The sequence below is a fragment of the Triturus cristatus genome, chromosome 4_2 (assembly GCF_964204655.1).
Source record: "Triturus cristatus chromosome 4_2, aTriCri1.1, whole genome shotgun sequence".
NCBI classification, from domain to species: domain Eukaryota; kingdom Metazoa; phylum Chordata; class Amphibia; order Caudata; family Salamandridae; genus Triturus; species Triturus cristatus.
Window position 1 is genome coordinate 54,187,119 of NC_140586.1, and position 22,913 is coordinate 54,210,031.

The window sequence follows — 22,913 nt, forward strand, 5'->3', positions numbered from 1 at the left end:
TCCTAATACCACCCTACTATCTGAGCTGGGTGCTCAGCAGAGTACTGTGTATTCACTAGGCTTTTTGTCAATGGGTCTATATTCGCTTTGCATTGTGAATTTTCTCCCAATGAATTAGTATGCTTACCTGAGTCGTTTAGATCACAATGAATAAACGTATAGGACATGTAGTGGTAGAAATGCTGTCTTATCAAAGGGTACATTTCTATGGAATACTCTCAATGCACCACTGTTTGATGTTTGGCTGATGAGCCAGGCATTGGGCATGTAAAGCAGACTTTGTGGAAAATGTAAGAAATTATATTGTAGGCACTTGATTCCCATCCATATTGTTGCTTTTAGAAGGTGACCAACAGAGGATCTGATGTTCTGCAACTCTGACGATCTCCTTTTTGTGTTTTAGAGATCCACGGTGCAAAGCCACATCTCAGCCTCCAAACCAGGACCCCTGGAGCAGCTGCAGGTGCATGGAGTCCAGCCAGTACTTGTGACACAAGAGGTATGGAAACTTTGTGGACCAGGCTGTGCGTCACCTGATGATTCCCAACCAACTGCTATTGCAGAACCTTCTTTGAGTTGTGCCTCCAATCAGAATATGGTCACTCTGAAGAATGTACTTTGCCCAGTCCCCACCTAATCAATCAAAAAATGTGTTCTGTGCAGACCTTCCTTGTCTCCTAGGCAGCCCTTCAATCACAGCACTAGCAACTCTCAGCAGATGACAGTATTGTACTGGAATGCAGTTATACATTGTATAATTCCATCTGTATACCCTGCTCATCTATTCAGAGTGCAGACTTTCCCTGCAAGGGTTTCTCTATGTTGACTCATCCAGTCAGCACATAGTAGTTTAATGCAACATTTCATTTTCTGAAATACTCCTTCACTTTCTGCTCCTTCATCCACAAAGCATGTGTGCCCCTATTGACTCCCCTCTTTGCCAACGCACAGAATTACCCCACAGACCATCTCAAACTGAGCAGATGCTCTAGTCGGAGTGCTAGAGACCACCATCTTTGAGGATTTTATGAAGATGCTCCCATTCTGAGAATCTCCTTCAGATTACATGCCTTCTCTTATGACATTCTGTCTTTCTGAGTAGGTCTTTCAAAATGACCACTCATGTATTCCCAGCTGATCTTCCCTCTCCAACTAGGTTCTCCAACCAGGATGTTGACCTCCATTGCAGACTTCCTACCTACCACTTGTACAGTTGGGTAGCTACGCTGCATTGACCCTAAGGCTAGCAAGGTAAATGGACTTCACTGCGCCTTGTTAGGTAGTACAAACCTTGTGATTAAAGTTGCCCCTCACTTAGGTCTTGATAGGCCAAAACTGGCCTGGGCTTGCTTGTACTTTTATTCAGAGCCAATGGCACATTTTGTAGCAAACCAAGGCTGATTACATGTGGTTGGTTGATATCTGCAGTGGCGCAGTGAGGGAAAACAATGGGTTGGAATGCGGCTGAGAGTGATTACTAGTGGTTGAAATTAATTCAAAGATTCCACCAATTCACTACTGTGTTTTTCTTGGGCAGTAAATGACTTGAATAATTGTGGTTCAGTGGATCTCCTTATGCAGCTGAGTCCCTGTTCCGCTGCAGCTGCTGCTTTATTGGTAGCTATGCCTCAGCCTCTTTCCATAGCTTCATCAATCAGAATGCAGGTATTCACGGGAAAGCCCTTCTACCTGATAAGCTTCTCCAGTCACTGCACACCCCCTCAGGGCTCACCCACCTTCCACCCTCCCTCTGACTTTGATGGGGAATCTTCGTGCACTGTATTCCATCTCTATTTGTCTTCATTGAACTGTTAAATGTGTGCAATGTCTTTGTTTTCATGAGTCCTGTTGTCTTGTTTGCTTCCTCAGAGGTCGGTTGTGCAGTCCACAACTCAGGTTCCTAAATCCAGCCCGGTACAGCAGTTGGCGGTACAAGGCCTGCAGCCGGTGCATACCACACAGGAGGTAGGGCACCTTTCGTGGGGATATGGTGCCTCAATGGAGGTAGTATGCCTCACAGGATGTCAGACTTCTCTTTGGAGGGGGCTGTAGGTATGTCTCAGGCAGTGTACTTCATTGCAAGGGTAAGGGTTCCTCCTTGGTGACGGAGTACATTACCGATGGCAGGTTGCCTTGTAAATCACAGGGAATCTTACAAGCAGCAAACAGTTTTGAAAGAGGTGGCTGACGCCACTGAAGTTAATGTGTATAGCAAGATATGCCTGGTATGTGAGGAATACAGGAAGTGCGCCAAAGGACGTTTGTTTACAGGGAAAAAGCAGTGAAAACGATATCTCAAAAAGCAAAATAGGGCTTAGAAAGCACCGCATAGTCTGTAGAATCAAATGCACCACCAGGGAAAGGATATTAAGGGAATGCCTCTTCAGACCATCAACTGTTGTTTTGGCATGTATGAAGTTATTTTCTTTTGTTACGTGTTAGAGAAATCCTGCACAAAGGCAGAACTAGTCAGCGTTCATAAATTCAGTCAATATTTGCTAGACAAGAAAGCTAAATTTACAAGCAACTATCCTTTTAGATGTTGTCCTCCTGGTGCATATTCATTACAAAGGCTTTAGCTGGGACAACTAATCGAAATCCAGTTTTATGATTATATATATATATATAATCAAGTATATCATTTAAACTTCTCAGTATGTATATTATTTGATATAAAAGTTTAAAATGTTAGATCAAATTAAACAACATCAATAAAAAAGTTTAATAGATATGTTCAGAAAAGATGCAGTAGTTAGATAAGTCCAGTGTAGCCCATCCTTACACAACAATTTTCCTGTTTCCCTTTTATCTTGTTATGATAGAATAAAACACATTATATGTACAATGCAAGGAGTGCAATTTAAAGTTCATTATTCTTACTGAAGGTCAGATTGTTCTATTCAAAACGTTCCATACAGCAGTAAAACTTCAGTCCCTTCCGTCTGCCAAGCAGGTGTGGATACAAGACACATGTTGCATCGTAGTCATCCTCCTATAAATATCTAGATTTACCAGGAATCTAAATACTGAATTATTTTTGGTTGCTGCTGCATCCTGCAACGTATAGTGCAGGCTAAAAAGAGAAGTACATTAGAGACCAAAAGGCTCATCCATTCAATTGTACAATGTGAGAACTTTTTGACGCGGCAGAGATGACTCTTATATGACAGTGAAATCAGACCTTTTTTTTCTTCAGTAGTTTGAAAAATGGCAGTCAAAGAAAACATTTGCGGTGGTTTCTATTCTACTTCATAGCAATTGCATGGGCCAGCATGCTGAGGATTAGTAAACCAAGTTTTTATGTTGCTGTCCATTGGGTATTCACTAATGGTTTAGAGAGTGACTGAATTGAACTAGAACTGTGCAGGTTATCTCAATTCTTGCAACTTTTGAGTATTAACTGATTTGTTCTACAGTGTAAACCTAGCAATCTTTAACTATTCTCTGCTGGTAAACTTACATTTCTTGCTTCCCTCCTCCAACTGGATGTTCACTTGTTTGTTTGCCAATAAGTGTGTACATTAATCATTCTATGTAGATGATTTCATATTCCTCTCTGCCCTCATCCTGTGTGATTTTCACATAAATGTTTTCTAGAATGTGTTTTAATTTATTCTGGGAATTTTGTGCTTTGTAAATCAAAGTTATATATCTATAATCAGTAAGATTATAAATCTCTATGTCGTGGGTATGAGCCGGATCCTAAACGGTCCAAACCACACACATCTTCCTTCTAAAGAAAGCAACTTGCTGCATTCATGGTGAACATGATCAAATTAATCCATTAGCACAAAAGCTTAAAAGCTCAAAACATTGCATCTGTCACGCATTTGATCATAAACCTCCAGTTTCCAACACATTTCCCACAAACCCAACACCCAGGACATATATTCAACATTTCCATTGAAGATTTCTTTGTTCATTTTAACACAACTGAGATAGAAACAGTAGTGCAGAAATGATATGCATGATGAAATAGAGTGCAACCCTAAAGTAACAATATGGATTTTAATTCCTGTACTTGAAAGGTGGGTTCCTGCAACCCACTTAGGGATGGCAGATGCTTTCCTCTTCATAGAGATGTGTAAAGCAGGAAAGATTGTTCATTAGCTAATGATGTCTTCCTAAACTTAGAGTTCTTTTCACTATCACTTGCCTCTCACCCTAGCTGCTATCTTCCTGGACTGTGTGGACTTCATCTTTCTCTTTTTTTATCATACAGAGCTCAGTCAGTCAGGTGCCCTTTATGGGTATGAAAAGGAAGGAAGAGCAGAAGCTGAAGAACAAGGAGGAGGAACTGCAGCAGCTGCCAGCCTCAGAGCAGTCAAACAAGTTAGAGAGCAGTGTAGCGACACAGCAGTTAGTCTGCCGCAGCCTGAGAGGCGCTGAGCACCGGTTGCACTACCTACAGTCACTGCAGTCTGGCTCAGAGCAGTGGGTGGAGCTGGTCAGAGTTCTACCCCAGCAAAAAGTGGTGATGGAACAGATGCTGGTACCCAACTCTGAAAGGCCAGATCAGAGAGTCGAGGTGCAGAGGCTGCCTCAGGTGCTAGTGTTCGGAACATCAGCTACAGCCCTTAAAGTAGGTCACAGCCAGGTCAACAAGGAGTTAAAAAAACTTGCTACATCTTGGGGTGAAGGGAACCTCAACCCATGCCAAGAAGAAACCGCATGTGGATTATTCCTCGTCCACTACAGCAATCAACACACATTCAGATATATTGCTCCATATTTTATATGTCTAGGCTTCAGAGGGATGAAGTGTAGACTCTAGATAATGTGAAAACAAATAAATCATAATGAAGAAATACCATAATTACAAATCTGAAACGAGGCAATGTTAAAATTAAGATATGTTTTTTGAGGGGTAATGATAAAATGAAAAACATTAAAGTAATGTACATTTGCGATTTTGAAAAATGGCAAAGAGGCAAATAAAAAAATGATTAAGGTTCATATATAAAGATAGACAATGTATCAAAATAGGTGTACCATTAGATATAGTTGAGGGGCGGGTGCAGGGGTAGGGGTAAGTGTGGGGTTCCATCTTAAAGTGAGTAGAACTAGAGTTAACATAGAGTAATTGTATCCAGTTGTGAGATAGGGCTATTGTTGCCGGCATACTTTTGTCATTATGGTGTTCTTTATTATGAGTTCTTCCTTAGTGTTAATTTAATATAAAGTGAAAAATTCAGCAATATGATTCTTCATTTTGAATTCCTTGTAACTGTAATCCTTCATTTTAGCATTCTTGTTCACATAGATCGATAAATAATTTGTGTGCGATTGTGTGGCTGATTGTGCAAATGTACGTGGTGGAAGGTACACTATGATGAAGGAGGGGATGTATGATCAGTGCAGAAGTGCAAGAAGGAATTGGTGTAATATAAGTAAGCATGTTAAGGGTAGTGAGGGTGTAGGCTCCTGGAGTTATGTGATAAAAACTGACAATTCTGCATTGGAAGTACCAGTGTTGTATAAATTTGTCAGCTTTTCAAGAGCTGGTTTACCTACTTTTCTAAACCTGATCTTTGTATATTAGAAAGCAGACTGATTTTGTTTCACCCCCAAGTATTGTGTTTATCCAGTATTGGGGTATCGTTCATAGATTCACATGCTTAGAATCATCCCCGCCGACGAGTTGGGAGTCTCGCGGTACAATAAAATATATACATAATAGTCATAAAAAAGATTATACAATAGGCTACTATGGACAGTAAAGTCACTACATTAGCCTATCTTAGTCCTTTTTGTAAAAAGAACCAAATCTGGAACACAGCCAATCAGGCTCCAGCACCCTCATAGAACACTCCACAGAGAGGCAAACCTTCAGATTTTCTACTGCACGTCGTGTGACAGAGAGTCTCCCTGAACTCTGCTCAGTTTTCTTCACCTTTGGTTGAACTTTGTGAGTAGCTATGTCAGATACTTCAAAGAAAAGCTTGTTTTTACCTTGTTCTTCATGTGGGAAGAGGAGACTACATTTTGAAGATCCCACAAAGAATGTATTTATTGTCTTTATCCGGCTCACAAAGTTAAAGACTGCAGAATTTGTAGAACATTTCCTGCCAAGACTTTGATAGACAGAGAAGGAAGATTGCTGGTTTGGCTTGAGAAGTTGAAAACTACATCTAACGTCGTTTCAGGAGATGATGGCAGTGTGAGTCCTCAGGTGTCCATCCCTCTAGCCAAGAAGAGGGATAGATCTGATGATCCCCCTGAGCGACAGAGTAAGACCTTGAAGAAGCCTCACTCTGAGACTGGTCACTCTTCCTCTAGAAAAGAGAAGCTTTCATTTTCTTCAGAGGAGAAAACGGGTGGAAAAGGAAAAATTTCACTGAAAACTGCTTCAAAACAGCAAAAAACACACCCTGAATCTATCAGGATTCCTTTCACGTCGAAAAAAGCACCGTCGATGGTGAGTGCTTCCTCTTTATTGACGAAGAACATCCCGCCGTCGACGATCGCTCCGTCGACTGCGGCGCCGTTGACGATAATAACATTGCCTGCTTCGTCGCCGTTGACGGTACCAGTGACGACGACTAGTCATTTCTCGTCGACGCCCACCTCGTTGAGGATGAGAACTGAAACACCATCTATGTACACCCTAGTCGACGCTGAAGCGTAAGAGGCCTACATCTTTACAGATTACACCAGTTTTTACCTCGAAACTATCACCGACGTTCCCATCTTCAAGAAACTATTTCCAGGACGATTCTCATATTTCACCCTTGCCTCCTAGTCACTATCTTGAAGACTCAGAGGATGTTGGGCTTTTAAGCCTAGCACGCAATCCTTCTCAACTCTGGATTAAATATCAGGATGAAGAAGATAAGGAAGAGTACTATGAGCCTTGTGAGTCATTACGAGGTCCTCAAGAGACCCCATTGCAGCAGGAACCTATGGTGCAAATGCCTATTGCCTTTGTGCAAGACCTGACAGCTATGTTAAGGGACTATCATACGCGTTTTCCACCAGCAGAGCCTGTTCCAACACAACCTACTTCGCCTCCTGTTTTGCAGATCGCAGGTCTGTCTGTCCCTATTGATGAACCTCAGGATGTTTTACCTGTGCATCATTCAATCCAGGATGATGATGACGACGATACTGTTGCAGAGGATGAGGAACTACCAAATTCGCCCACGACTGTAGATGAATGGGATGCATACTTGATCCCTACGCCATCTTCGCCAGTTCCTCAGGCAGTAGATTCCCCTCCTGAAGATATTGGAGGTTTTCATGCAATTATGGAGAGGGCAGCAACCCGGTTTCACCTTCCAGTATCTGTGAAGCAAACAGATTGTTTCCTTTACGATTTTAAAGACCAGAGTAGAAAGTCTGTCCGTTCTATCCCTATAATAGATCATATCTGGGAAGAAGGAACTAAAATAACGAAAAATCCATTTTCAGTGCCTGCGATCCTTCCTAGAATCGATAAAAAATGCAAAGCACCAGATAATGCGCCTGCTTGCCTGTCTGGTCATCCTAGACCAGATTCCGTTATTTCACAGGCTGCTCAACGTAAGTCTCGGAATCCATCCATTCCTGTTATAGCACCACCGGATAAGGATGGGAGGCGCCTTGATAACATCGGTAAGCGATTCACCACCATGGCGGGTGCTTCAGTTCGTGCCACAAACTCCCTGGCAATTCTGGGGAGATATGACCGCCAACTATGGTCGGACATTGCTCCATATCTCGACTTCTTACCTGATTATAAGAAGCAGGAGGCAAGGAAAATTCTCCTTGAAGGAGAAGGGGCTGCATCCAAAATAATTGATATGGACCTAGCCTCTTTAGGTTTTCGTCAACTAGCTGGAGTGGCAGTCCTCAGATGTTAGGGATGGTTGAAATCTACCACCTTTCGCCCTGAGGTCCAAACAAAGATTTTGGACATACCATTCAATGGAGATGCGCTCTTTGGCAGACATATAGATGAGGCTCTGCAAGACATCAAAAAGATACTGACACTGCCAGAGCCCTTGGCACCTTACAATATAGGAAGACTCCTTTTCGGGGATCCAGGGGTAGAGGATCTTATTCCGTTCGTGGTGGCTATAGATACCAGTCCCAACGCTATCAGGGAAGATATAACTATCAACAGCAGCAACAGCAGCAGTCCTAGAGAAACCCTCCGGCTGCCGCTTATAGACAGCAGAATAGAAGTCGACAGCCTCAACAGGGCAGGGATTCTGCTAGAAAACAGTGACTAATTCCTTGCACCTGCAGCAGCTCACACCTTATCTCCAGGATTCCGAATGTATCCCAACATCTCAACAATTGGAAACGATTGACGACCGAGAAGTGGGTCTTGGATATTCTCAAATTTGGGCACACCCTAGAATTCGTCAGCATCCCTCCTCCTCACCCACCTTTAAAGAAACATCCACCACATCTTGCTCTTCTCTGGAAGGAGGCAAAACCCATGCTCTCCAAAGGGGCAAGTGGGGAAAGGGTTTTATTCCCGCTTTTTTCTAGTAAAGAAAAAATCAGGGGAATGGAGACCTATCCTGGATTTAAGAAAGCTGATCAAATATCTTCAAAAGAAATCCTTTCGCATGGTCACGCTCCAAGAAATCCTTCAGCTTCTGGACCATGCAGATGTCATGACAACATTGGATCTTCAGGATGCATACTTCCACATCCCCATTCATCCCAAACATCGGAAATTTCTCCGTTTCACTGTTGCAGGTGCTCACTTTCAAATCAAAGTCCTCCCCTTCAGTCTACGTTCAGCCCCGAGAGTCTTTGCAAAATTCCTGGCCCCGGTGGCAGCTCACCTCAGACTTCAAGGCATACAACTTTTCTCTTATCTGGACGATTGGCTAATAAAGGCCCCTTCTTTTCGGCAGGCCTCTCGAGCAACGTCCACATATCTTCAACTGTTTCAATCCCTAGGACTGTCCCTCAACATCCAAAAATCAGTTCTTCAACCTTCTCAAAGTATTCAAATTCTGGGGGCAGTCTTGGATACTATCCAGGACAAGGCATTCTTGTCCAAAGAAAGGCAATCACGTCTGATTTCTCTGGCATCAGACCTTCAAAGAAGTCAGTTCGCTTCTGTGAGAATCATCAAATCATTCCTGGGAATACTATCATCAGCAATACTGTTAGTACCTCACACCTGTCTAAGGATGAGGCCTATCCAGGAGGAACTAGACCGTCAATGGCTGCAGATCTCATGGTCGTTCGATGACTTAGTGAAAATAACTCCCATTATGCGGGAAGCGCTGCTTTGGTGGCTGCGCTCCAAGAATGTCTCAACCAGGCTTACTTTTCTTCCTTCTCTGCCGGAGTTAATTCTGACTACAGATGCCTCCCTAGAAGGATGGGGCGTTCACCTTCAAGATCTTTGCATAAGAGGAAAGTGGTCCGCTGCGATGGCAAAAATGCATATCAACTTCTTAGAGCTTCGAGCCATTTTCCTGGCATTGCAGTCTTTTCTCCTAAGGATTCAAGGGTCAACAGTTCTCATCAGAACCGACAACACCACTTGCATGCATTACTTAAACAAGCAGATTGCACCGGAAGTTTAATGTGTATAGCAGGATATAACTGTGTTAAACTTGCGGCACTTTTGTACAGTGGAAAAAAGGCGCGATTGAGTGCGGTCCCTTCATTTTCCTACTCAGGATGAAGTTTTGAGCCTGATATATATATATATATATATATATATATGTATGTATATAATGCTTTCCCCTATTAGGGTTAGAATGTTATATTGCATTGCTGTATTGGTATTACGAGGTATCTATTGTGTTTCTTATGATACCCGCCATCCGCTATACAACTAAGGATATTTACTGCTAACTATTCTTACTCTAAGCATGTGAATCTATGAAGGATACCCCAATACTGGATAAGAAAACAAGTTACTTACCTGTAACTTCAGTTATCCAGTATTGGTATCTTTCATAGATTGACATGCGACCCACCCTCCTCCCTGGAGAGGCTTACCTGATTGCTATTACATACTTACTGTCACTTGTGCTACGAAAATCTGAGGGTTTGCCTCTCTTTGGAGTGTTCTAAGAGGGTGCTGGAGCCTGATTGGCTGTGTTCCAGAATTGGTTCTTTTTACAAAAGGACTAAGATAGGCTAATGTAGTGACTTTACTGTCCATAGTAGCCTATTGTATAATGTTTTTTATGACTATTATGTATATATTTTATTGTACCGCGAGACTCCCACCTCATTGGCGGGGATGATTCTAAGCATGTGAATCTATGAAAGATACCAATACTGGATAACTGAAGTTACAGTAAGTAACTCGTTTTCTTCTCCACTGTGAGGCATTCTTTGATACCCAGAAACATTAGAATATTTTTGTCTTTGAGCGGTATCAAAGAGCACATTTTTGTAGATATAAATTTCATTTTTGAAAACTCTCATAAAGAAAAAATGCAACATTTTGTAGGGATTAAGCCATCCATTATTAAAAGTCAGCTCCATAAAACATATTTACCTAAATAAAATACCCACTTCAGTTCTCCCCCCACCCCAAAATAGAAAAAAAAACAATGAATGCTGCATATAGGCATCACCTTTTCCATATACTAATGTTATTATTGTTCCTTTGAGGAATCCAGAAGTTCAGTTTTCCAAGAGTTGATAGCAGTCAGAGACAGTTAATTATCCTGGCTCTGATATGCAAGGATTCACTAACAGAGCTGGGCCTGTTTTGAGCTTTTGTTCAGGTACAGAGCCTTAGAAAGTAATTTATTTACTTTCACTCAACATCTTTAGGATGTTTCTCGTTCTTACAGAAGTAGGGAGTTTATTTTCCTCTTTAAACAAGGAAATTGTCTCCTCATCCTTTGTGTCACTATATGAACGCTTTTTTAAGTGTCATTACAATGGTGGTAGGGAATCTTGAATGGACAAGTGCACAGTTTGAGTGATTTGCCTTCCAGATTCTAGCAACATTTACGAGTCTGACAGATATCTGAAGAAACAATTAGGGAGGTTCAAGGACAGAGATGGAGCTAATGTGTGGGCTAGGTTTGAGCTTCTGGGTAGACCAAAATAATGTCTGCCTCAGGTTTCCTTCTCAAAAAGAACCAATGATGGACGGAATGCTGAACAAATCAAACATTCACCCCCAGTCACAGATCTGGGTTTAATCCGTCAATTTTATGCTCACCTTTGACTCTCCAGTTTGGACCCAGCCATATGCAAATGAGTCTTCACCATGAGAACAGTCCAGCCCAAACTGCCAGGCCAGGCCCTTGCTGGAACAGAAACAAGCATGCTGGGACCAGTTTTTGGGTATCACCCCTCATCAGCCAGGTTGGCTTGAATCCAGTGTCCCAGTGAGCACGGTACCCACATCTGGACATACCCTTCCTATTTCGGCCGACAAATGCAAAAATAACAGATGTTTGACGGAATGCTGAACACATCAAACATTCACTCCAGTCACAGATCTGGGTTCAATCTATTGTTTATTTGCTCGGCATGCCGTTTCAATGCGCACCCAGCCATATGCAAATCGGTCTTGACCCTGCTCCCCATGGTAACAGTCCAGCCCAAACAGCAAGGCCAGGTCCTCCCTGGACCAGGAGCAATCATTCTGGGACTGGTTTAGGGATATCACCCCTCATCAGCCAGGCTATCTTGAATCTGGTGGCATAGCAAGCACGGGACCCATGCCTGGGCATACCCTTCCCACTTAGGGCGACAAATGGAAAAAGAACAGATGATGGACGGAATGCTGAACAAATCAAACATTTACTCTGTCTTTTATCAGCTGCTTCAACCATGTCCCTTTTTCTGTCTGATATCATTTCTTAAGGACGGAGACTGGTTATCTGAATAGGCCTTCCCTGTGTTGGCCTTTGTTCAACTCGATCTGTTTACAGTCCCAGATAGTGGTCTTCATTTCTCTATTCTAGCAAGGTTGTTTTTCACCTGCTGTTTTCTTTTTCAGTTATCTCTTGGTCACCTGATTGTAACCATTCAGTCTGTAGTGTTGTTTTCTGTCTAATTGCTTTTATTTTTCTGAGGTCTGTGATACCTTCACTCCCTCTGTTCTTTTATACGGTACCATGTGGCTGTTTGCCAGCTCGCTGTTGTAACAGCTTCGGTCAATGACCGATGTTGTGAACGTTTATATGTACCTTTCTTGGAAATATTTTATTATACAGCGTATATGTATATAAATGTATGTATAGGTATACCTTTATATATATATTTGATACATTCTTTTATATAGGTATCTCTATAAACAGTCATGTTATTCTGCCTTTCTTACGATTAATTACATTTTTGCTTACGTCGCTGTGCTTTTTCTCGTGTCCTAGAGAGACCTTCACTTGTTTGTTGCTTTGCAATTGCTAACCCTTTCTCCTCTGTGGGCTCTACGTTGAATAGTCCCAGCAGGCTCTCTTCTCTCTCGAAGTGTTTCCTCTCACCACAAGTGGTCTATGCCCATAATTGTTGTTATTGTTCCCACTGCTTTTCTCAAAGCATTGATTGGTGCTGTCTACATTGCTCCTTTCTATGGCAAGGATCTTTGAGTCAGAGGTATTAACTTTTGTCCTTGGCATTCATCCCCGTCCACTAATGGTCCGGTTACCATTTGGGGAGCTATGTAGTATTATGATTATACAAAGTGTTCTTTCCAGCAGCTCCTTATTCTTCTACCATGGGTGTCTTTCCCATGTTCTTCTTTAGTTACGGACTTCAGTTCCGTATAATTTTTCCACAATATTTCTGATGGAATGTCTTCTTTTCGCACCTACCTTCCTAGCAGCCGGTCACTCCTTCTCTCTCTCTTATAATAGACCGACTAGTCCTAGTCATGGATCTTTGAAGGGTCAGTTCGCAGACCCTCCTCAGGGGATAGTATTGCTTAGGTATTTAATTGAAAGGTTAGGAATATGCGGCTAGATGTCTCTATCAGATCAATAAGTTACTTACCTATGGTAGCGCCTTATCTGGTAGAGAAGTGATCTACCAGTCAGCACCACATTCGGAGGAAACATGTTGAGTTATCTTCCAGCATGATAGAGACTTCTAGCTGCAAATTCTTTACCTTTGAATTTCCCAGGTGTCAGGCTGGATCCGGAAACTTTTGCTTGAGCAATACCCTAGCACGCACCATCTGTTGGCTCCATTTGGCTCTGCGTGACGGCGTCGTTAGCGTCGGGTATGATGTTGCAGTCATCTAAATTGGCACCACCCGGGGGTGCGGATGTCAGTTCTTTTCTTTCCGCGCCCCTGGGTGCCGATCCAGAGAAGATCTTACCCCCTGTCACTTTTTGACAGGCCTTTATTGACTTTTGTCGACTTCATAATTGTTTCTTTGAGGAAGACCGGGTTTAAACCGTGCGGTGCCTGTAACTGCATGATGTCGGTAACCGACCCCTATCTATTCTGTCTTTGATGTTTTAAGCGCGCCCACGACTCAAAGTCGTGCTCGGACTATGGCTCTGAAGGCCTTGCGAGAGCGGGCTATGAAACTCCTTGTGGCTCGGCAGTTGACGCCATCCAGCGAGACCCTGGGATGGTCCCGGTCGGGTTTGAAGAAGAGGAGGTTGCAAGACTGCTCCCGGAGCCCCAAGTCCTCTTCTTCTCACTCGAGGTCATCTGGACACTCGGGAAATCGGCATAAGAAAAAGAATAAGTCCAAAGCGGACTTCGTCTTTGCCTCAACTGTCGTCTGTCGAAGAACGAAGTAAGGAGTACTAGCACTCTAGGCACGGCTCTGCAGGGTCAATGTTGAGCCTCCCTCCCTTTCCGGGAGCTGGAGCAACCCCCAATCAAATTAAAGAATTTTACGCGGCCATGCTCTGCGTGTTTGAGCGGGCCGACCCTTTTGGTGAGCCCTCGGGCCCGTTGGGTCAGAAGGGGCCCCATCAGATTAGATGCCACTGGCTCCGGCCACTGCGACACTGGGGCCTCGGGTATCTGATCCGGTATGGCGCCGGTGGTGCCATCGCGATCTTCCCCGGCGTCAGACCCAAAGTTAGTGCATTCGCGGATGCTGGTGCCCACCGGTGGTCCCAGTCCCATCCTTATCCCCGACGACACGGAGTCGGAACGCTGTCGTTCGAGCCTGATTAAGACGTCGATAGAACCCAGGGGTTCTTTGTCATTGCCTGAACATTTTAATGGTACTTTAGACACGGGAGAGGAGTGGGAGGGGTCTATGGACCCTTTAGAACAACAGGATATTTCTGCAGAGCAGATGGACTGGTATGGGAAACTTGGGGAGGCCAGTGGACTGGTTACTTCCCCAGATACTGGCATGCTCTCTCCGCCAACTGTGGCTTTGGGGGAGGGGGTATGTCATGCCATGGTGGTCAGGAGAGCAGCCGAGGTCCTTGGACTGGAGTTCCCCTCTGTGCATGTCAGGACTAATCTCTTGACCGAAATGCTTCAGCCTGGGGCTTCCACCTCTTAACCCCTTTTGCCCTTCAATGAGACACTTACTGATGTCCTTAGAGGCACGTGTCCAAACCTAGCACTGGGGCTCCTGTGAATAGGACAATTGCATGCCACTATCACCCGGCTTTGGGTGACACAAAGTTCCTCAGCCAACACCCCACCCCTGAGAGCTTGGTGGTGCAGGCTTCTACCTCCCAGGGTGCGTTCCCTTCTGCCCCTCCGTATAGGGAATCCAAGAGGCAGGAATCACTTGGGAAGTTGTTTTCTTCCTCTGGCCTTGCATTCCGGTTGGTAAATACTGCATGCTTATTGGGCCATTTTCCCAATTCCCTTTGAGAGACGATTGCACAAGTGCTGCCACAAGTCCCGGGTGAGACCCGGGCTATGCTCACTCAGGCAGTTACAGACTGGAGAGATGCAGCAAAATTCACCATAGGTGTGGCTTTGACACGACTAATTCGCTGGGCAGAGCGATTTCATCGACAGTGACCTTGCGGCGCCACTCCTGGCTTAGAACGTCTGGCTACTCGAGCGATGGCCAAGCAAACTTGATCGACATGCCGCTTGATGGATCCCGTCTTTTTGAGGACAAGGCAGACTCTGCCCTAGTGCGGTTCAAGGACTCTCGTGCTATGGCCAGATCCTTGGGACTCTTCTTTAAACCTCGTGGCCAGTCTAGCTTTCACCCCTTTCGTGGCAATGGCAGGGGGTTACAGCTGCATCTGCCCTATCCCAGCCACCGTCCTGCGCAGATGTCCCAAGTTGTGAGGGGACGTGGACACGGTTCATTCCGTCCAAGGGATGCAAGGCAGAAGTTGTCGGCCACCCTGTCCTCCACAGCCTTCAAGCACTCCTAGTCTGACTCTGCAAGACCACACCATTCCAGTTGGTGGGAGAATCCATCATCATCATTTCCCCTACTGGAATTCAATAACTTTGGACAAGTGGGTCTTGCGGAACCTTCAGGAGTGCTATTCTCTGCCTTTCCTTTCTTTTCCTTCTCCCATTCTGCCAAATTTCTTTTCCTTCTCCCATTCTGCCAAATCAAGAACGGCTGGCGGAGGATCATATAAAATTGCTCCAAGAGGAAGTTACATTTCTCCTAGCCACGGGAGCTATAGAGAGGGTCCTGGATTCAGAAGTAGGCAGTGGATGTTATTCCCCCTACTTTCTGATTCCGAAGAAGAACAAAGGGTTGCGGCCCATTTTAGATCTTCGTACCGTCAATCTCTTCCTCAAGAATGAGAAGTTCAAGATGCTTACATTAGCTCAGGTCTTATCTGCCCTAGACCAAGAAGACTGGATTTTAACACTCGACCTGCGGGATGCTTATTGTCACATCCCCATCATGCCAGGCCACAGGCGTTACCTGTGGTTCAAGGTAGGCCATGAGCACTTCCAGTTTACCGTGCTCCCCTTGGCCTGACCAGTGCTCCCTGGGTGTTCACCAAGGTGATGTCGGTGGTAGCAGCTCATTTGCCCAGCTTAGGGGTGTCAGTCTTCCCCCTAGCTTGACGACTGTCTGTTGAAGGTGTTCTCGCCCAAGGCTGTCGTCTCCCACCTTCAGACTACAGAGAACCTCCTGCATTCGCTGGGCTTGTCTATAAACATGCCTAAGTCACACCTGACTCTTCAGACTCTCCCTTTCATCAGTGCTGTTCTGGACACAGTGCAGTTTCGGGCCTATACTCTCGAGCAGCCGAGTACAGGATATTCAGTTTATGATTCCGATGTTTCAGCCTCTATCCTGGATTTCGGTGAGACTGACTCTGAGGCTAATGGTCCTCGTGGCCTCCGGCATCCTGTTGGTAAATCATGCCAGGTGGCGTATGCAGGCTCTGCAGTGGGATCTGAAGTTCCAGTGGGCACAACATCGAGGAAATCTCACTGATGTGGTCCAGATCTCAGAAGGAACTGCGAGAGAACTGCAGTGGTGGTTGACAAACCGCGATTGGGTCAATGGCAGACCCCTTCCCCAACCAGAGCTCGTATTTGAGACAGATGTGTCACTTTTGGGATGGGGCGGCCATCTGGGAGAGGTGGAGATCAGGGGACACTGGTCTCCGGCGAAGTCGGGGGCTCTACATCAATTTGTTGGAGCTTCGAGCGATTCGGTTGGCATTGAATGCATTTCTTCCCTCTGTCAAGGGGAAGTTAGTGCAGGTGTTCACAGACAACAACACTGCCACATGGTACTGTAACAAGCAGGGCCGGGCGGGGTTGTGGACCCTTTGGCGAGAGGCCCTGCATCGCTAAACATGGCTGGAACAGCAGGGCATAACCCTGGTGGTTCAACACCTGGCAGGTTCTCTGAACGTCAGTGCGGACAAACTCAGCTGCCACTGCCTAGAGGATCATGAATGGCGTCTCCAGTTGAAGTTGGAGCAAGGTCTCTTTCAGCACAGGGGAGATCCTTGGTCAGATCTGTTCACCTCCGAAGAGAACGCGCATAGTCAGCATTACTGCGCACTGGAGTTTCCAAGGCGGCTATTGCTAGACGAGGCCTTTCGTCGTGAGTTGTGCTCAGGTCTGACGTATGCCTTTCCGCTCATTCCACTCCTGCCCAGGGTTCTGAAGAAGATCAGGAACGACCGGGCCCAAGTCATTCTTGTGGCTCCGGACTGGGCGAGGAGAGTCTGGTATCCAGAGCTTCTGAAAATGAGCATTGATACTCCAATCAGGCTGCTCCTTCGGGAGGATCTTCTGTGGCAGCAGCAGGGGAGGGTCCTCTACCCAAACCTGTCATCTCTTCGCTTCCATGCGTGGAGATCGAGCGGCGGCAGTTGATGGCTCTTGACCTTCCTCCTGAAGTATGCAACATTATTTTGGTGGCCGGGCGGCCCTCCACTAAGATGGTATATGCCTGCTGTTGGCAGATGTTTGTATTATACTGTACAGAAAGGTCTATTGACCCTCTTTCTGCTTCTCTTTCTGCTGTTCTTCTATTCATTCTAATCCTTGCCCAGCAGGGCTTTACTTTCGGTACTTTTAAGGGTTATCTATCTGCTCTAACTGCTTTTTGCGGCTGCCAGACCAACCCTCTCTCTTTAGATCTCCAATTGTAAATAGGTTTTTAAAGGAGCTGGCTCACGCCCTTTGATATGCCGCAGTGGGACCTTAATTTGTTTCTCACTTTCCTTATGTGTGCTCCTTTCGAGCCTCTGCAAAGTTGTCCCCTCTGGCTGCTTACGATCAAGACAGCCCTTCTTGTGGCGATAACATCTGCCCGGAGGGTGAGTGAGTCGCAGGTGTTATCTTGTACGCCTCCCTACATGATGTCTTTTCCAGATAAAATGGTGCTTTACACCCTTGCTTAATTTTTGCCGAAGGTGGTGACCCCATTGCATCTGGGTTACAGTAATAGGGGAGTGATTCTATTACGGAATTCAGAGGAAGGAACAAAACAATTATATAAACCGAATACGTCTGAAACCATAGATTAGACTCTTGTTTTTTGGCTCATTAGTCCTTTTTATTGACAATGGGCTTTGAGCAATTGCTCATATTTTTCTTTATAAGTATTGTTTCAGTTCCATAAACCAATATGTTTTAGAACATACCCTTTAGATAACATTGCAGTTATTGGCAAAAAACATTTCATTACTCACATCTATACAATATAAACAATACAGACAACAATGACACAAGTTTTTGACATAAAACCTTAATAAACAAATACACTTTTCTAAATAGTGGTGGTCCTACACATTATTCATTATTGTTGGAACCTTAGTAGTTAGATCCTCAACATAAAGCTTCACTCAAGGTCCTCTGGAGGTCAGGAATACTTTTATATTCAATTTTATGGACTCAAAGAATAGATATATAATTTCACTATCCCAAAATGTTCAGTATTGAATAAGTCAAATTTGTCCATGTAGACCCAGATACTCCAGTGCCAATGCGTTTCAACCCTCGTTGAGAAGGACCATAACAAAATAATTATATGAAGGTCTTCATCAGGGCAGTGTAGTTTTCAAGTAGGACATTATGCCTGTGTAAAAAAATAAAAATGTGTATATATTTACAAAAAATAGTAATTATAAAACAATCGTTGTTTTTCATTGAGTTGCATTCTGCAACTTGCGTACCCAGATATTTGTTCTCTCATATGCCGGAGATATATGGTGACAGTATTTCACGGCCTGCATTAATAAACAGTAAAGTTTAAAGTCCCCAACTCAATCAAGTATCTTGTTATTTTAAACTTTAAAGAGGCCAAATATATTGGAACGTACCGTTTTGATTTTATTCAGATGGGTATCAAATCTTTATACCACGTGTCGGTCGTTAATCCATTCTTTTATAGTTAATAAGAAAGGGGATCCATCCAATTTGTTTTCAAAGGCGTTGTGTACCGATTTAGGACTGGAAAAACATAGGAATCATAAAGAAATATTTTAATACTGGTATAACTGCACCTGTACTCGTGCACCATCACCAGGTGCATTTTTGGGGAACTTGATTTGTGAAAAAGAGGAAAGTTATTGTGAGGCCTATTGTGATTTTAGCTAAACCGCAGTGCCACACACTCTTTTGGTGAACTACCCCTTATCAAGCTTCTTCTAAAATGGAGTAAATTAGTGAAAAAGTAGCATGGAAATCGATATAACGCGGTTCTATTTCTCCACCTGCTTCACCCATGTGCTCCTCAATATATGCATCTAATACACGTATACCATTCAATGTACCTGCTTTTATCCCGTATACGGCTTCCACCTCTAGTCTGGTCAGTAAAGAAGTCCTTTCCGTTATTTCGCGTATCACGCGGGAAGACGTTCGACAATATATTTAAACTTCCTGGATCGTCAGCGGCAATGACGTGGTCCGCATAGACGCATGCGTGATAAGCCTGGCTTCCGGATTGGGACTGTCTGATGAAGACAGCCTGACTTCCGGTGGACACATTCGTGTTTGCCGTGATCGTTGTTATGAATGATGAACTGTTTGAAACGTGATAGTGAATAACGTTATAATAGGTGGAACACAATAGTGCCGCATTAAATTACCGGTACTGATCGGCACAAATAGACCAAACGCATGTCCTTATTTACGCCAATGTCCTTTCAAGGAAACAGCTTCACTCCTAGTAAGCTGGTCAAAACTTAAGAGTTTTGTTGGCCATGCATTTATTTACAGTCCCGAATGGGAAAATAGATACTTAAAAGTTTTGTTGGCCATGCAACTATTTTATTTTATTTTCCAGTCCCAAATGGGAAGAATAGATCAAAGAATATATGTATATATATATATTATATATATATATGCCTCAATTTTAGCGGCATGTCTATTCTGTGTGGCATCTTCACCCTAAGAAACTACCCACAGTGTATCATTTCAGTCATTTAATTTAGCCCATTTTCTATCGTTCCTAAATACATGATTGTTTTAGCTTCTAGTCGTGATAGTGAGCTTTCAATATTTGGGCCAGTGACATGTCTAAATATCGTCCATTTGATATCATTGGGACCATGACCTTCATCGATGCAATGTGATACCATAGGTGCATTTGGAGTTTTGCATCTTATCTTTGAACGGTGTTGCGTTATTCTTTTCCTGATCGGTTGTGTCGTCTTCCCAATATATGCCTTTGAGCATGGACAAATTACGCAATAAATTACGTTGTGTGTATTACAATTTGTAAACTCCTCATGTTTGATGAATTTGTTGCTGTAAGTAAATTCAGTACCTTCAATTGTGCTCTCGCATGAGATGCTATGCCCGCATCTTCTATGGCCTTTTATTGGTGGAAGAGACAGCATTGATCTCAAGGATGGTACTTCTTTCTTTATGGTTGTATTGGCTCGTACCAGCTTATCTTTGATGCTTCTATTTTTCTTTAAAGCAAAGATTGGTGTCTGCTCAAAAGGTTGGAGACATTTTACCGTATTCCAGTTTTTTCTTACTATTTTTTTCACCTCGTTTGTGAGGCCAGAAAAAGTAGTTACGCAAACTAACGGCATGCCGTCCTTTTTTGTTCTCGGTGCTAGGAGGGTCTCCCTAGGCGTATACCACACCCTTTTCATGGACCGTTTAAGTAGCATTCTGGGGTAATTTCTCTCCAATAATTTGTTCACCAAAGTTCCTGCATTATTGAAGTAATCTTCCTTCTTTGTGCAATTTCGTCTTATCCTTAGGAACTGGCTCAATGGTAGGTTTTACCGAAGGTTTCTTTTGTGAAAACTTTTAAAATCAAGGAAGGTATTTCTATCCGTCTCTTTTGTATACAAAGTCGTGTATAAGTGGCCGTCCTCATGTCTGATCCAAAGGTCAAGGAAATTTATCTTGCTCTTACTCCAGTTTACCGTGAATTTTATGTTTGGGTTTCTGTTATTGATCCAGTTGGTGAAATCATTCAGTTCTTCATGGGTTCCTCTCCATAGCATAAAGATGTTGTCAATATAACAATGCCATGTTTTTATATGGACTTCAAATGGGTTGTTCTGATAAATCCATTTGTCTTCAAAGAGAGCCATAAACATTATGGCCACATCTGGGGCGAAGGGACATCCCATTGCGGTACCTTTATTTTGTAGGTACTGCTTGGTGTTAAAGGTAAAGAAGTTGTATTTGAGACAAATCTCGGCTAATTCAAGGATGAAGTCGGTGGGCACATTGTGAGGTCGTTCTCGCTTGTCCAGAAACACTTGAATAGCCTCCAGTCCTGCTTCTTGGGGAATATTGGAGTAAAGGCTGACAATGTCTAGTGTAACTAATAGTTCTTGCTCTTCTTCAAATGGTAAACCTTCTAGCAGTGTAATTGCTTGCATTGTATCCCTTATATAGCTCAGGGTTTCACATACCAGAGTTTTGAGAAATGTGTCAACATATTTCGCAGGTCTCTCTAGAATCGAATTTACTACCGAAATAATTGGTCTCCCTGGTGGATTAGTGGAGTCCTTATGGATTTTAGGTAGTATGTATATAAGTGGTGTCCTTGGATTTTCGTTTATCATGTATTGAGCTTCTTTCTTAGACAGCCAACCTTCTTCTTCTCCTTTTGTTGATAGAGTAATCAGTTTTGTTGTAATCAATTTAATCCAATCTTCATCTGTTATTCTTTAGTACCCTACATCGGATACTTGACGTAGGACTTCAGTCTCATACTTGTCACGTTGTAGAATCTCAATAGCGCCACCTTTGTCTGCAGGCATTATGATGATGTCCTGATTATTTGTTAGTTTATCCAAAGCCTGTTTTTCATTTTTGGGCAGATTCCATTTTGTAAAGATCTTTTTTTTATCTAGTTTGTCAAGGTCTCGCAGAACATTCTTTTAGAATGTTAAGAGCTCCATTGGCATGTTCGTTGAGCTAGGAAAAAAAGTTGATGGATTCTTTAATCCTGAATAGTTTTTTGGCGTTAGATCAAAGCTTTCCATAAAAAATATTTTTTGTCTCATTTTTCGGAAAAGTTGTATGATTTCGACTTTTGTTTGACCTATATCAAGTCTAATAGTGGGAATGAACGATAAACCCTTTTTCAGTACCTCAATTTCATCAATAGATAACTCATGTTGGGACAAGTTGAAGACCGGGGTATCTTCATCTCCATTCACTAGCGATAGACGTTTCTTCTTGTGGTTATTTCCCCTTGGTATTGATTGGGCGGGTACCATCGCCTGGCTCTGGCTCTTCCGCTGGGTCGTCCGGATCCTCTGTCTAAAAAAGGTGCCGGTTGATAAAACGGTCTTATTTGGTTATCGCGTGTACTGGTTGATGGTTCAGCATCACCTGAACTTTCCGATGTCGAAGATGCGTCTGAAAAAGTTGTAAATTGTCTCCGACTTCTCCCTCCGTAGGTTCGAAACATCCCAATGTTGGATTTTGTTTGTAATACTCTTTACCCAAGTATGGATAAGTTTTGATTTCACTGAAATTGGTGATATCTTTTTGTAATTTAATTCTTTTGGCGTCTTCTGTGTTCTTTTTAAAGATTACATTCTCTTTTTCCAGCTTCACTAATAATGCTTGGGCATTTTGTATCGCAGTGTTGTTTAAAAGTGCTTCTTCAAGTTCTTTTATAAGTTCAAGTTCTTTAAGACTGAGGCATTCAGCTGTTTTTATTGATTGAAACATCCAGTCACAAGAGCATTTTGTACCAATATGGCTGAATCCAGCTAGGTATTCAGGTTGGTCACTAAAAATTACTGGAATGTTCCAGTAATTTTTACTGACCAACCTGAATACCTAGCTGGATTCAGCCATATTGGTACAAAATGCTCTCGTGACTGAATGTTTCATTCAATAAAAACAGCTGAATGCCTCAGTCTTAAAGAACTTGAACTTATAAAAGAACTTGAAGAAGCACTTTTAAACAACACTGCGATACAAAATGCCCAAGCATTATTAGTGAATCTGGAAATCTTTAAAAAGAACACAGAAGACGCCAAAAGAATTAAATTACAAAAAGATATCGCCAAGTTCAGTGAAATCAAAACTTATCCATACTTGTATAAAGAGTATTACAAACAACAATCCAACATTGGGATGTTTTGAACCTACGGAGGGAGAAGTCGGAGACA

At 43.2% G+C, this 22,913-nt stretch overlaps 1 protein-coding gene across 7 annotated transcripts in view; it reads left to right on the forward strand.

Annotated features, from left to right (window-relative positions):
• RFX1 (regulatory factor X1) overlaps positions 1-22,913 on the forward strand; it is a 549,504-nt gene that overhangs the window by 141,096 nt on the left and 385,495 nt on the right. For 6 of the 7 annotated variants that reach the window (XM_085600474.1, XM_085600477.1, XM_085600478.1 and 3 more), the window contains 2 exons: positions 404-499; positions 1,870-1,965. In XM_085600474.1, the coding sequence (XP_085456600.1) occupies positions 404-499; positions 1,870-1,965 (192 nt within the window). Of the gene's footprint in view, positions 1-403; positions 500-1,869; positions 1,966-4,222; positions 4,583-22,913 lie in introns of all 7 variants that reach the window. The other variant, XM_085600480.1, reaches the window with a different exon arrangement.